Source organism: Musca autumnalis, unplaced genomic scaffold (genome assembly GCF_047663935.1).
Source record: "Musca autumnalis isolate F117 unplaced genomic scaffold, ASM4766393v1 scaffold_4, whole genome shotgun sequence".
Classification (NCBI taxonomy): Eukaryota; Metazoa; Arthropoda; class Insecta; order Diptera; family Muscidae; genus Musca; species Musca autumnalis.
This window is the reverse complement of record NW_027411977.1, coordinates 145739028-145753196: the sequence shown is the minus strand read 5'-3', so window position 1 is coordinate 145753196 and position 14169 is coordinate 145739028. Positions and strand designations below refer to the sequence as shown.

Genomic DNA, 14169 nt, shown 5'->3' with positions numbered 1-14169 from the left:
GTATGTTCAACAACAAGGAGGGACTTGGATGAGCATTGTGTAATAAATAGACAGCGAAATCGTATGCAAATGCATATATGGATAGGATGGTCGTAGAGAAAATCTGATTAGATAGAAACTCGTTTTTTTATAAAATAAAGCGAATTAGGCCCATAAATTTTTGCATATTTTGCATAACATGCATATTTTGACATATTTTTGCATATTTGCATTAAATGAGCATATGCAAAACCGTATGCAAAAATATATTCAAGGATTTGTGGTCTAAATATCCCACCGAAATGGCTGAAATTCGGTATTAAGTCTTCGTTAGGGGTATGAAACTCTTCGTCTGAATTTTGTCGGTATAGGTCCACGTCTTCGCATAGCCCCCATAGAACGGTACCTCCCGATTTCCGGTATTTTGAAGGTTGTGGCCTCAATTTCCCGCCGACATGGCTGAAATTTGGTATTAAGTCTTCGTTGGTACCTCCGTATCTCAGGTATTTTGAAGGTTGTGACCCCAATATCCCTCCGAAATGGGTAAAATTTGGTATTAAGTCTTCCTTGGGGGTATAAAGCTGAAATTTCTCGGTATAGGTCCACGTCTTCATATAGAAGGGTACCTCCCGATTTCCGGTATTTTGAAGGTTGTGGCCTCAATATCGCGCCGAAATGGCTGAAAGTTGGTATTAAGTCTTCCTTGGGGGTAAAAAACTGTCCACCTAAAATTTGTCAGTTTAGGTTCAGGCCTTCATATAGCCCCCATAGAACGATACCACCCGATTTTTGGCATTTTGAAGGTTGTGGCTGTGGTTATACATTTCTCTATATTACTGACTTGTCTGATTAGAATTTTAAACAGAAAAAATGTACACACAAACATTTTTGTAACTATTATTACAATATTTGTTGCATAAGAAAATATGTAAAATATGTGTCATACGTTTCGATTGCAATTTAATCAGAAGCCAAAAATAAGTCCAGTCCCAAAATTTGACATTAATCGGACCAAAAATATGGGTTGCATAAAATTCCGCTGTCTAGTACTAAATAATTATGCGAAGTTACATATGTATGTGTGTATTTACCTTCGACTTGGATATAATAATGATTGGCCTAGCATTTTCAAAAATGAAATTGTTCTTTAAATATTGAAATACATTTTGGTCTGCAACAAAGGGAATGAACAAATATTTCAATCCAAATATTTCAACTTTTTAGCATGTCAGAAATGCGAAACAGTTTGTGAAAAGGCTCAAGAATTTTAAATCTTAATCGGATTTACCTACTTTTTCCTTTTTATATAGGATACGAAATCCTATTTCTGTGGCATTTGTGTATAACATTATACTCAAAATGAATTTCCTATCATTTGCTTTCAAAAAATTGAAAGCACTTTTGTTAAAAAAACGTTCATGTTCAATATTTTTATATTCGTCTGCAACCCAGATGATAGATAAGTGAATAATTTAAAACTTTTAATGTCATCGAAATGAGAGACATGTACGTCAAAGAATTTCATTGTCATTGCGGTGGTAAAATGTTACAATTTGAACATTATAAGGAACTTGTTTTTTTTTCGACGAAATCTTGATTTGCACTTGGCAATAATGTTGTCGCAAATCAAACTTTGTTGTGAAGATAGGCTGTTCAAATGCGAGAGGCTATTCATTTCACCAACCCCCTTCACTAATAAAATGAGAATTGTGGCAGTGATAATACCTAATGTAAATCGAGATAACCTTTTACATAAAACAAGTAAAAAAGAATCAGCAGGCTTTGTCTACAGGTGATAACGCTGCGACTGTAAAAAAGACGGGCGGGGCCGACCATTTAATACCTTACCCCACTTTGATTTTAAAAGTGAGTGCGAGATATAATGTCAATCGTTGAATTCTGCGCCACTGTCAGACACTAAACATAAGGGAGATACTAAAGTTTTCACCCATACTGGCTTTTATACCAAATAACTTAGGGCTAACTAAACCAAAAAATTTAACAATTTTATATTTCACTACTGTCGACAATGTACTTGGTACTGATGGAAAGCTTTGCGAAAGAGAAAAATAAGATAAGCAGAGGTATTTGTCTTAAAAAAATACTTTAAAATATTAAAATTGAGGTAGCTTAGCGAATTTTGCAATAACTTTTATGATTTACCATCAGTGTCAACACATTTGGTATTAATTTAAAGCTCAGGTAGTCTAGTTTCTCTATCAAGCTGCCCACTTGGAATATATCTAACAGCAACTGAGATATGCGCATTGCAAATAAAATTCCACAAATTGGTAATTGATATATCTGGGCGTCTTTTTCTATATTTTACCACCTTCAAGTATTTTACCATTTTTTGGTAACGCAATTGGGATCAATTTAAAGCTCAGAATGTCTTCTATATTAATGACGCTTTTGAAATGCACCCAACCAAAGCTGGAATATCCGTCAGCACAATTCAAATTACAAAAAAAAAATGGAATGTAAAAGTGATATGCAGGACGTTTCCAAACTGTGGTAGAATAGGTATTTTTTTTGGACTATAGGTCCCTTTTTCTTTTCGTATATCGTTTCCTACTACAACTTTCTACGTTATTCTCACAGTAAACAAAACAAGTAAAAAAGTATTAGTCGACTTTCTCAATAAGGATTTACCCCCAGCCTGTATGAATTGTAACTTTTATTTTTGACAATATCGAAATGAATACCTGTAGTGTGATTCTCTAACTCATTTTTTGAGTTACCGACAAAAATCGGTAACATTAAAACGCAAAATTATGAATGAAATGTTCAAATTAACGTTAACAACACTGTTGCTATCAGTAGAACTTTGCGACTACTTTCTAATACCGAATAATATCGTTAATTACCGAAATTATAAGCATTTTAATTTTACCAATTTTTGTCGGTAACTCCAAAAATGTGTTAAGGCCAAACCTATAACTCTGCGTGTTGTGTGTGTGTTCAAAAATACAAAAACAAAATACATGTATTTCAAATTGAAATACATGTATTTTATTTTTGTATTTTTGAATGCACGCTCAACACGCAGAGTTATAGGTTTGGCCCTTAGAGAATCGCACTACTGGGGCTGGATTCTTGTTCTATGAAAATTTTAAATGAAAAATATTTCTTTTATATTTTTTTTATTTGACAGTTTTTTTTTCATTTCACATTTTCATAGAAGCAAAATTGAGCCCCTGCTAGGAAACCGAAATCCTTTTCCCCAATAATTATGTATTGCGGGATTTTCAGTTGTTGTGGTCCTTTTTTGGTCGTATGAACTTGCCGACAAAATATTTGTTATTAAATCTCAAAAGTGCTGCTGCGGAGATACCTGAAGGAATTAATCGACATAGTCCATTTTGGAACTATTTTGGGAGTAATTTCTTTTCTATAAATATCACGCCCTTTAGTAATTTTAGTTGCTCACCGTATAACTTACAGGTTTTGGACCGCTATGTTAGGAAGCATGAACTTGCCCACGGCAAACATAGGATTGGATCGAATAACTCATCTTCGAACCTTAACTAAGTTTGGACAAAATATTAAGAAGGTTAAATTTTTGGACCTAATCGGTTGATCCGTTCGAAAGTATTGAGGAGAGCTGGTCCTTAACTAAACTTTTTCGGAATTTTGTGTGGTAGGTACCCGAAGGAGTGGACCGATAGAGTCCATATTGGAACCTCATATATGCCTTGTAGGCACATTTTGCCCGTATAAGGTGTATATAACCTCGTTAGCTGAGAGTATAAAAATGAACTTTGGCAAGATCCCCCAATTTGACGAGCAATAAGGAGAAGTGAATATGTGTGCCACCCCATGGATTTAATTTTTACTAATTTACATAGCATTTTGTAACTTCTTACTCAATACATACTTGAGTTTTTGCCCATTCCGACCCCTGAATATGACCAACTATCACCAAAATCAATAGCCCATATCACCTCTCTGGGACACCCAACAAATCCCAAAATTTCGTTACGATCCGATCAAAATTGCGAACAGTAGCGTAACAAAAAAAAAAAAACGGGAAGTATTATCGACTATTCCAATATCTCTATTGGTTGACCATCTACGCCAATTTACTTGGCATCTTCGTAAAGGCGAAGATGATAGGCCTTTTTTTGCGAAGATATTTGCATAAGAACAAAACGTTGATTTTTTTCTCCACATTAGTTCTTTGCCCATTCCGACCCCTGAATATTATCTGACTATCTCCAAAAGCAATAGCCTTCTTCCTCTCTGGGACCTCCATGAGTCCTCAAAATTTGTCGTGATGATCCTATCATAATTGCGATATGTAGCGTGATTACAAAAAAAAAAAAAATGGAAAAATGGGATGTATTACCAACTATTGCGATATCTCCGTCGTTTGAGCACCTACGCCAACCTAATTTGCATCATTATAGAGGTGAGATTTTCTACATTCATAGCCAGGCTTTGCTTTTCGATTCAAACAAAAAATTTATTCGTCGATTCAATTGAAATCCCAAAAATGAAAACATGGCTTGGATTAGCGATATCACCGTTGTTTGACCACCTATGCCAACCTACTTAGCACCGTTGTGAAGGTGAAGTTTTTCAATTTTATTATCAGTCTTTGTTTTTGGAATACTCTTTTTCTCCAAGTTGTTTGTCCATTCCAATCCCTGAATATGATCAAACTATCATCAATAGGTTTCTTCCCCTCCATCCGATCAAAATTGCGACCTGTAGCGTGATTACAAGTTTTAGATGGGCAGATGGACGGACGGACACACATAGCCAGATCGACTGAGCTCGTTTGAATATAACACATAAATCTTCAGAACAGTTTATCCAAAAAATGTGCTCTAAGTGGACCTTTATTACTCTTTGTAAGAGAGAAGTGTCCCTGACCAGTTTGAGGTGTTTTTGCGAAAAAGTTTTTTTTTCAGCCATTTAGTTGATTGTATAACAATCGAACATAACAACAGCATATTTTTAGAAATATTTTAAATAAATATTTTTGTTTGTTATTGTAAGGTAATGCAGCTTAATCTCAGTTTTGTTGTTTTTATACCCTCAGCATTTATGCTAACGAGGGTATATACACGTTCATACGGGCAAAATGTGCCTCATTGAAGTAATGGTTTTAGACCCGAAATCCTTTTCAGACAATTTGGAGCTGATTTAGCCATGTCCGTCCGTCCGTTTGTCTGGCTGGAGCGCCCGATAACTCTCGAACGGATCAAACGATTCGGTCCAAAATTTGACTATCGCAATATTTTGTTCAAACTTATTTTAAGTTCGAAGATAAGTTATATCGGTCCACTCCTCCCGGTACCTCCTCCACAAAAGTGCGAAAATGTTCGGAAAATTTGTGCTAACGATAACTGCTGAAGGGAATAACCGATTTGGTCCATACTTTGCACATCGTGAAATTTCTACCAGACTTAGATGAGGTTCCAATATGGACTCAATCGGTCCACTCCTTCGGGTACCTCCCACACAAAATTTTGGAAAGGTTCAGTTTAGGATCTGCTCTCGAATCGCTTTGATTTTTTATTGTAAACACTTGTAATTGATGCCCCCATTACAATGGTACAAGTTTTATAAGGGGCAAGTCCATACTTCCCGAGAAAATAGCCCCAAAGTGCAAAAAACCCTTATGGCACCGTGTATAGTGGCTGGAACACACGATAACTCTCGAGCGGATCAGCCGATTCGGTCCAAAATTTGATCTTAAGTTCGAAGATGGGCACTATTGGTGTGCAACCTCCGGTACCTCCTCCAAAAAAAATCACAACTTTGGATCTCCTAATATTTAGTCCAAATGTAGTTGTACTTCAGAAATGGTCCATATCAGTCTTCTCTTTAGGGTACCTCCCCCACAAAAGTTTTGTTTAAGTGCACTTTAGGATCTGTTCGAAAGTCCTTTGGAAAATTTAACGATGATACTCTTTGTGGTCCTGTTTAATATAATATCTGTTTCATGTGCAAGTCGATTGTTCCTGACATAGTGGTCAATCGAAGGAAATGACTGACTACCAAATATAAATAAATAAATTTTTTTTTTTGAAGTGGGATGCACTTAAAGTTGATTTAATTTCTGGTAAGACAGAGAAGACTAGTTTCGGCCAACGCCACTTGGCCTCAGCATTTCTCTCAGTTCTTTGTATTGAAACCAAGAACTCTTGCTCAATTTTATGACGACTGGAGACCAAGAATAAATGTGACCGGTGAATTTGTTTAAATGCGAATTCAACAGAAACACATAGAAACATTCGTACATAATAAAATTTGTACAAATATTTCAAAATATATTCATAATCATGTAAAAATATCAGCATTTTTTCTGTTCGGATCTTTGGAAAAATATACAAATTCCACTCTCTAATCACAACCTACTAATGTTCCAATCACATTGATGTATTTATGTATGTATTTAAATATAGTACTGAGATACTTTATAATATAGCAACCAACCATAAAAAAATAAAATCACACATATTAACGAGACCTTGGACCTAACTATAAATAATTTGCCAATCACAAATCTAATCATGCCTAAGATTTTAAATGAATATTAACAGCCATAGATTCGCAGTACAATCAATCTCATACTGTTAATCATTCGTTGAGATATGGCACGTCATCAAGTAATGCTTTTAATTTCAAGTCAGTTTTCTCAGACGATAGACGACTAGGCGTACAATTATCTCGAAATCTTCAAATGAATGCATCTTGTCAAATAGAAGGCTGCTGCTTGAGTTAGTCATCTGCCTTTTTGGCATTCAACTGGAACGAAACGAAACGAAAAAAAAAATATTTTCTAAGCATCCCTCAGAAGGGGGACTGAACAGAAAAATTAATACAAAATTGCATTTTCCTTCAAACCTCCATTTTAGCCCACTTTACATTTAGACGAAACAATTCACTTGCGTTCGTTCATGAGATTCTCATTATTCCGTTTCTGTTTTGTTTATTTTCCCAATAGATTAATTTATAGCAACAATAAACCCCAACAGCAGCAGCAACAACAACAACCACATCATCATCACCATCAAACGTCAAGAGAAAAGCTAACAAATTGCAGTGGAAGTGGCAGCGTAAGCGGCAGCATTACTGGTGGGCCTGTTAGTACTGCTCCTCCATCCGTTGTAGATGGTGAAGAGCAAAGCAATGAAAGTGTTGCCGAGACTTGTGAATCGCATCAGCAACAATTAAAGCATTACAATCAACAGCAGCAACAACAGCAATCACAACAAAAGTCCCACTCACAACAACAACAACATTTGCACTATCATCAACATTATCACGAAACCGTTCAGCCGCAACAACATCAACACGCCGCGAATGCGGCATCTGTGGCCAACGATTATTACGATCATCTGAAACGTCTAGACAAACTGGCACTGGGCCTTGTGGCCGAACAACTGCATCCGTGGCACAATGATAAAAGTGATTTAGAAAGTCTCAATTCCGATTATTTCAAGAATTCCCTGCATCAGTCCCACGAACTGAAACAACACCAACCTCAATTCGAAATTGAAGCCTTGGAACAGGCCGTGAATTTGTTGACCCAGGATAAACCAAGAATCTATCAATCGCGTCGTCAGAAACGTCATAGCACAGAAAATTCACACAAACTAAATCATTCTGCTGGAGCCAGTGGTGGTGAATCCTGCCCAGAGAATAGTCAAAGCAGTGTCTTCCCCGAAACCACCACCAGCAACTCAGACGATCAAAGTGACAGTGGCTCTTTGTCCGAACAGGAATACGATATAACGAAAATTGAAGAAATATACCAAAAAACCCGCATCGAGGGAGATGCGGACAGTTATGAAATTATTAGTTTAACCACCACGACCAGAACCCGCTTCGAGTCAACCGGAGACGAGTGTGAGAACGAAAACCACAGGCGCTTGGACGAGTGTGACTATAGTCACGAACATTTCGAAGACAACGAAGAAGAGGAAGGAGAAGATTCAAATCAACACACCACGACGGATACAGAAGTTGAGGGCACTCTCAAGAGATCACGGGCCGTTAGTGAAAATCTCCAGAAAATAATTGCCTATGACTCGGTATACCTTTCATCGGAGGAAAGTTCAGATAGTACCCTTGTCGATCCTGATACTTCTCTCGAGGTCACTAGCCTGCGTACCTGTATAGATGAAGTAGAGACCGTACTACACATTTCCATTGAGGATGCTATCTACGAACCCAAGGCAAAACAGAATAAACTTGACATTGAAATAGAAAGTCATAACGAAACGCCCATTGGGTTTGTGGAAACAGTTAACACAAAAATTGAGATACTAGAACAGGATTCTTGTGACGAACTAGAACCGGAGCAAGTGACACCCGTCTATACTCAAATACTTAAGGTGGAACATACACCCTCAACGATTATTCCCCATTCGATAATTACAACAGCTCCCGTGGGTGTTACCTCCAGTGCTGCAAGTAAACCCAAGATACTGTCAGTTGTAGAGAAACGCAAATTGAAACGTTACTCGGATTCTGCCTATTCCTCGAATGTTAGCGACTCATCGGAACGTACCTATGGCAGTTATCCTTCAAATGAATCGACAGCTTTTAGCCATCATTTAAAGCGTCAAGTTGCCGAGCCCTTGTACATACCTCTGAAGTCGAATTTAGGCGATAATCAGTATCACAGCTTGCCTGACGTTAATATCGGACAAATACTAAGGGTGTCGGAGAGTATTGATGCCCAATTAAGATCTTGTTATAATTTGGATAATTATCGATCATTGGATGACAGTGCTGCTTTAGAGTGTTCGTTAAATGAGCCAGCAACAGCTACGAACAGCAGCAATGAAACGCCTCTAAAAGAAAATCGCTGTTTAAACAGACGACAGAAACATGAGGAGGTCATAACAACAGAAGATATTTATGATTCTATAAAACGTTTTGGAAGAGCCCACCAGCGTTTTTGCCAAAGAGAGAGTCAACAAAAACAGCAGCAGCAACAACAACCACCAGCGAATAAACAGCAAGTACACACGGAGTCAAAGGAGAAGTGCAGTAAATCTTCGGAGCAGAATTTGAAAACGGAAGAAAAGGTTGCCGAAGATAAGGGTAAGTAGGAAGGAACTTAATTTGTTTACCTCTTTCTTGATATTGATTTTTAGAAAATATAAAGCTAAAGATTGCGCTAAAAAGCGTGCTACTTAGGGAGTTATTGTAGGTTTAGAGAGGAAACCTCTCATAACAAAAAGACTTTTACTTTTGAAGAATCTAGTTGACAGGTAGCAATATTGGGGACCCATTGCCATTGGTTAAGGTTCTATAAGAAGCTCAAAAAAGTTTGGCCTGAGAACCCAAAACCCTTTTGGGGGGTTTGATCTACTAACCGAATACTATCACCCCCACTTGGAATTTCCCATCCCCAGATTGGGTTTTGCACAGGACGCGGCAGTACACAGGATGCACATGTTCCAATCGTCGGGCACGCGTTTTTCGTGCCAGATGGTGTTAACTACCTGACGCATACAACTTATCCGCATGTTGCCTTCGGTTTTGAACTGGTAAGCCATCAGCTCCTGCTGCCTCATTATCTTTTAGCCGGTTTATTGCTGCCTTTACCTCATCAGTACCAGGCGGTATACATTCAATACCATATTCTGGGATTGGTGGTCTTTGTTAGTATTGGATACCTGGCACACTATCTGTATCAGTTATCAAATTGCCTTGCTGGTCTCTACAGGAGGATGTGCCTCAGTTTGATGTTTCACTCTTTGATAGAATTTTTTGACTTTACTCTGACTCCTATACATCTGAATTTTTTCACTCTCCCGTTTATCCAATTCTACCTTTTCCGAGTCTATGTTTGTTTCTCGGAACAATTGTACATCCAACACGCTCGATGAAAGTCTTCCATCTACCACAAAGTGATCAATTTGATTTCTTGTTTTCTGGTCTGGTGACAGCCAGGTACTGCAAACTACCATGTTTTTTGCCGCTGCGAAGTCTATTAACCTCATTCCATTATCAGATGTTCCTTTCGGAGACTGAATTACCCGACTGTTGGACAAATTTCCAATTTTGGCATTAAAATCGCTATGAATAATTTTAATGTCATGGGCAGGGCAACGGTCATATGTTTCTACTAAGTGCTCGTGAAACATATTTTTGGTCTGTTCGTCCCAAGCTTTTAACGTTCTCATGGGTGAAGAAGCGGCAAATGTTAGTTTACTGCCTTTAACGGGTTTTAAAGGCAGCACCCAGGTGACATTAGAATATTTTTTTGAATTACGAAACTAAATCAAAAATATGTATGGGATATAAGCCACAAGTTCTAGATTTGTCTATACTTAGTTCAGAGCATTATATTTAGATCCATATTTCCCAAAAAAATATAGTTTTCGATCATGATTAAGTTGACGGCGTTACTAAAATAGCTTTTAAACATAACTTGCTAACTAATTAATTCTGTTTATTTTTATTTCTAACAGATCCAAACCATACTACCGGAATTCAAAACGACACAAGTGAAAACAATAACATTTTACAAAATATTAGGAACAACAATAATATAATTTCTACTGACACGAACCCCACAAACAATACAGAAAATTATAAAAATACCAACGGTGAGGGAAATTCTAATAAACCACCTGCCGCCATTGATTGCCAATTAGAAGCAACCACAGAATCTGCTCTGGCACAATCTACAGCTGAACAATACGACAGCTTTGAGAAACCCAAAGAAGCTCCCCAAATTACCATTGAAAATTTTAGCCAACAAATAGAGCGCCGAGCCAAAGAAATACGTCAAAGTGGCAGACGTAGTAAACAGCAGCAAATTGAATTTGCAAATCGAGCCAAATTTCGATTAGAGAACACCTTAACTAGTTATAAAGAAAACGAAGAAGCAGCAAAAGTAGCAACATACCAAAGCAAACCATCACCGCCACCTTCAGGACCATCCTCATTCCGTATAGTAGTGACAGATGCCTATGATAACATTATTGAGGAGGACTCTATAGAGAGTCAAGAGCAATACGCAATTGCGAAAGGGAAAACCTGTAATGTTAAAGAACATCCCGAAAAAGTCGAAGAAGATAAGGAAAATTTTAATTCGGTTAATTTGCAGCCAAAGAACGAAGAATCTAAAAACGAATTACAACAGCTCATTAGATCAAATAAAGATAGATCGAACAGCAGACAGAGTTCGCTAAAAAGGGCTCCCTCTAAGCCCAAACGTCAACAGTATCCCAGCAACTCAACTCACCTAAACTCCAACGATTCCAAGAATCTACACCTGTCCTCGCCCAAAACTAAAGAACGACGTGTCTTAAGCAACCAAATTTATCGAGCACGTCCCGTTAAAGTCATTACAACAACCGACTCCTTCCGCCGCAACAAAGTAAAACAGGCAGCCAACAAAATGTCACGACCACAGATACTCCAAGTAATCGATAACAAGCGAAAATCACACGACAATGGCACCACCAACACCACCACTCAGTTGCTGGCCAAAGTCAACCACAACGATGGCAATCAAGTAGAGGAGGAATACCTAAAGAAGGTAGATGCTGTACGTTGTTATTGGTCTAAATTAGTTAACGAGGACGAGCAACAAACTCAAGCGGAGAAATTAGAACAGCAATCACCAAAGGAATCTGGTCATGGCGAGGCAGCAAAAGAAGAGGAGACACTGCCAAACCAAATTGTTACGAAGGAAAATGTGAAGGAAAACCACCAAATCAACACCACTACCAACACCGTCCAATCGTCAACTCAAACTCCTGAGAAAAGGCATTTCATTTTGGGTGCCCAATCGACAGCGACTAGTAGTGCAAATGTTCCTGTCAATGGTACAAAGCAGTCGGATACACCAGTTCCAAACACGGAGGCAAAACATAATCCCGATGATTACTGCAGTTTCATGCCAAGCATTGAAATTGTCGAGTTAGACGGTGACAAAAAGGCAACCATTGTCAGTGCGGTGCCAACCAATGCCACTGCAGATGACACACTTGACGCCACCGAACCACAGTTCGATCATATCCGTTATAAGGTCATGAAATCACAGCAGTTATTACGCAGCAATCTCTTGGCACGTAACACCAAGGAGGCCCAATTCGATGGTCTCATTCAGTATTTGCAGGAATACAGTTTCCAAGAGTTATTATCCAACAATAATGTAGTCATTGTGGAGCCAGTAAGAACAAAAATCGAAAGGCCATTAGCCGCGTCGTCATCCTCCTCCTCTTGTATAGGATTTGGCAAAATTGCCAAAGACAAACGCACAACAAATGGCCAAATCCAACAACAACAGCCAGAGGTGGGCATTGTGGAATCCGAGCAGTCTAGTCGCAAGCAACGCACCAACAGCACTTCCAGCAATACATCAAATCATGGTGGTGGTGGCATTAAACGTCACTTTTTCTATCAACCCGTGCAAGTGAATCGTGAGCTGTATGAAGAGGAATTACCAAATCCTGATACTGTGAGAAATGTGCGTAAATTTTTCGAAGAACATATTTTGCCTACACCAGGTCAAGGGCTTCTGACGACAGCAGTGGTGACAACTACAGCAACAGCTACGGGCACGGCTACCATCACTACGACGACCACAACAAAAACAACAACAGCCACATTGACAAAAACCACACACAAGGGCAATGGCAATGGAATTTCCAGTAAGCAGTCAAGTCCTAAATCTCGACGTACTAGAAAATACCGTTACCTTACCATAGACACATCGTATGGTCATGCGGCTGGTGCTAATGCTGCAGCTAAGCTGCAACGTCATCATCAACAACAGCAACATGAAGAGAAAAACAAAAACGCCCAGCAATCACGAAAATGGGACACTGCAAGTCTATCGAGTGGTGTTTCTAGTGGAGACTTGTCATCACCCTGCGAATGTAATGAAACAGATGTCAAAGCTTGTGGCGATAGTGTCGAATGTTCGGCTGGCAAACCCTCTACGAACAATGAAAAATTCGAATGTGGTATACATGTACAGGATATTGTCAAACAACATAATGGCATATCGGGCAAAAAATCACGTACATCTGCAACAGGAATACCCGTGCGTTCGTCTAGTGTACGTACTCGCAGTGCTGTGTCCGGTTCGGCGGCATATGCAAGCCTTCACAGGAAATCGAATAAACCGAACATGTATCGTAACATTTACGAATATCATGCTATTCATCGACAAAAGCAACAAGCCGATTCGGATGATCAAGCAGCCTCAGCAGCCGATGAGGGTGGTAATGATGCCGACGACGATGACGATCTATTCGGTGATATAGATGATGATGGCAATGAGCTATGCGATACCTATTATGTCAGCAATGTAAGTGCATTTGTGAAATTGTTTTTATTTTAATTTCTTTATGTTTATGCATGTATAGGACTTCTGGTGCCTGGGTCCTTTAAGTTATCAAAAAAAAAAAAAAAAATCGTAACAGTATGAAGGTTTGCAGGAAAAACCATAGAAAACAAAGCCCTGGAATGTTGTATGCCAACATTACACTGAGGGCATTTGCCACTGCCGAAAATGTTGATGTTGTGGTCCGGGATTGAACCAAAGACATTCTGAGTACAAGGCGGATTTTTTAAATGGATTAGCTCCCTTTTTACTTCGGTTTGGTGCAGTGTTCAGTGTGGTATGCGGAAACGTACCGTATGCTAGGCAGATATTTTTCACAAATTTACAAAGCTACCCTTGTTTGTTGCGGCAGCTGACGTTCTTCAGTTGCGATAAATGGGGGGAGGGGATGAACTCCTAGGACCGCATACAGACTATAGTTGACATCTGCGTATGTCTGAGTGATAACCAAACCTGTTTGATAGGCTTGCTGTTCTAGAGGTTATCTCTTGTAACGTTGGACCTCTTTTACTAGAACATGAAGGTCCATCCTGGTTGGGGAGTCCTCTGTACCATTCGGTAATTAGGACACCCGTGCATGTACTGAAACCAGAGCATGCCATTGTGTTGCCGTTTTGAAAGAAACTTCATCTATTCATGCAGATGGTCCACCGATGTCCCGGGAAGGCACCCTTTTTTTAGTTCTCAGGGCGACGTTTTGACAGGTTTAAATATGGTCCCGTCGCCTTTTACTTTTACTTTTACCACAGACAGTCGTATCGCGTTATATCTAAGCTGGTCGGAATTCCGCTACCATCGATCTGGACATACAACTCTGTCCTCATCTCCGCAGTCCATGTGGCCGTAGACTTAGTGGT

The 14169-nt window shown here is 38.9% G+C and overlaps 2 protein-coding genes across 9 annotated transcripts in view; one reads left to right on the top strand and one right to left on the bottom strand.

The window, feature by feature from the left end:
* Positions 1-14169, bottom strand: part of MCU (mitochondrial calcium uniporter) — a 304006-nt gene that overhangs the window by 148908 nt on the left and 140929 nt on the right. The window lies entirely within an intron of this gene.
* jv (javelin) overlaps positions 1-14169 on the top strand; it is a 115619-nt gene that overhangs the window by 95690 nt on the left and 5760 nt on the right. For both annotated transcript variants that reach the window (XM_073984262.1, XM_073984263.1), the window contains 2 exons: positions 6938-9045; positions 10422-13276. In XM_073984262.1, coding sequence (XP_073840363.1) covers positions 6938-9045; positions 10422-13276 — 4963 coding nt within the window. The remainder of the gene's footprint in view (positions 1-6937; positions 9046-10421; positions 13277-14169) is intronic.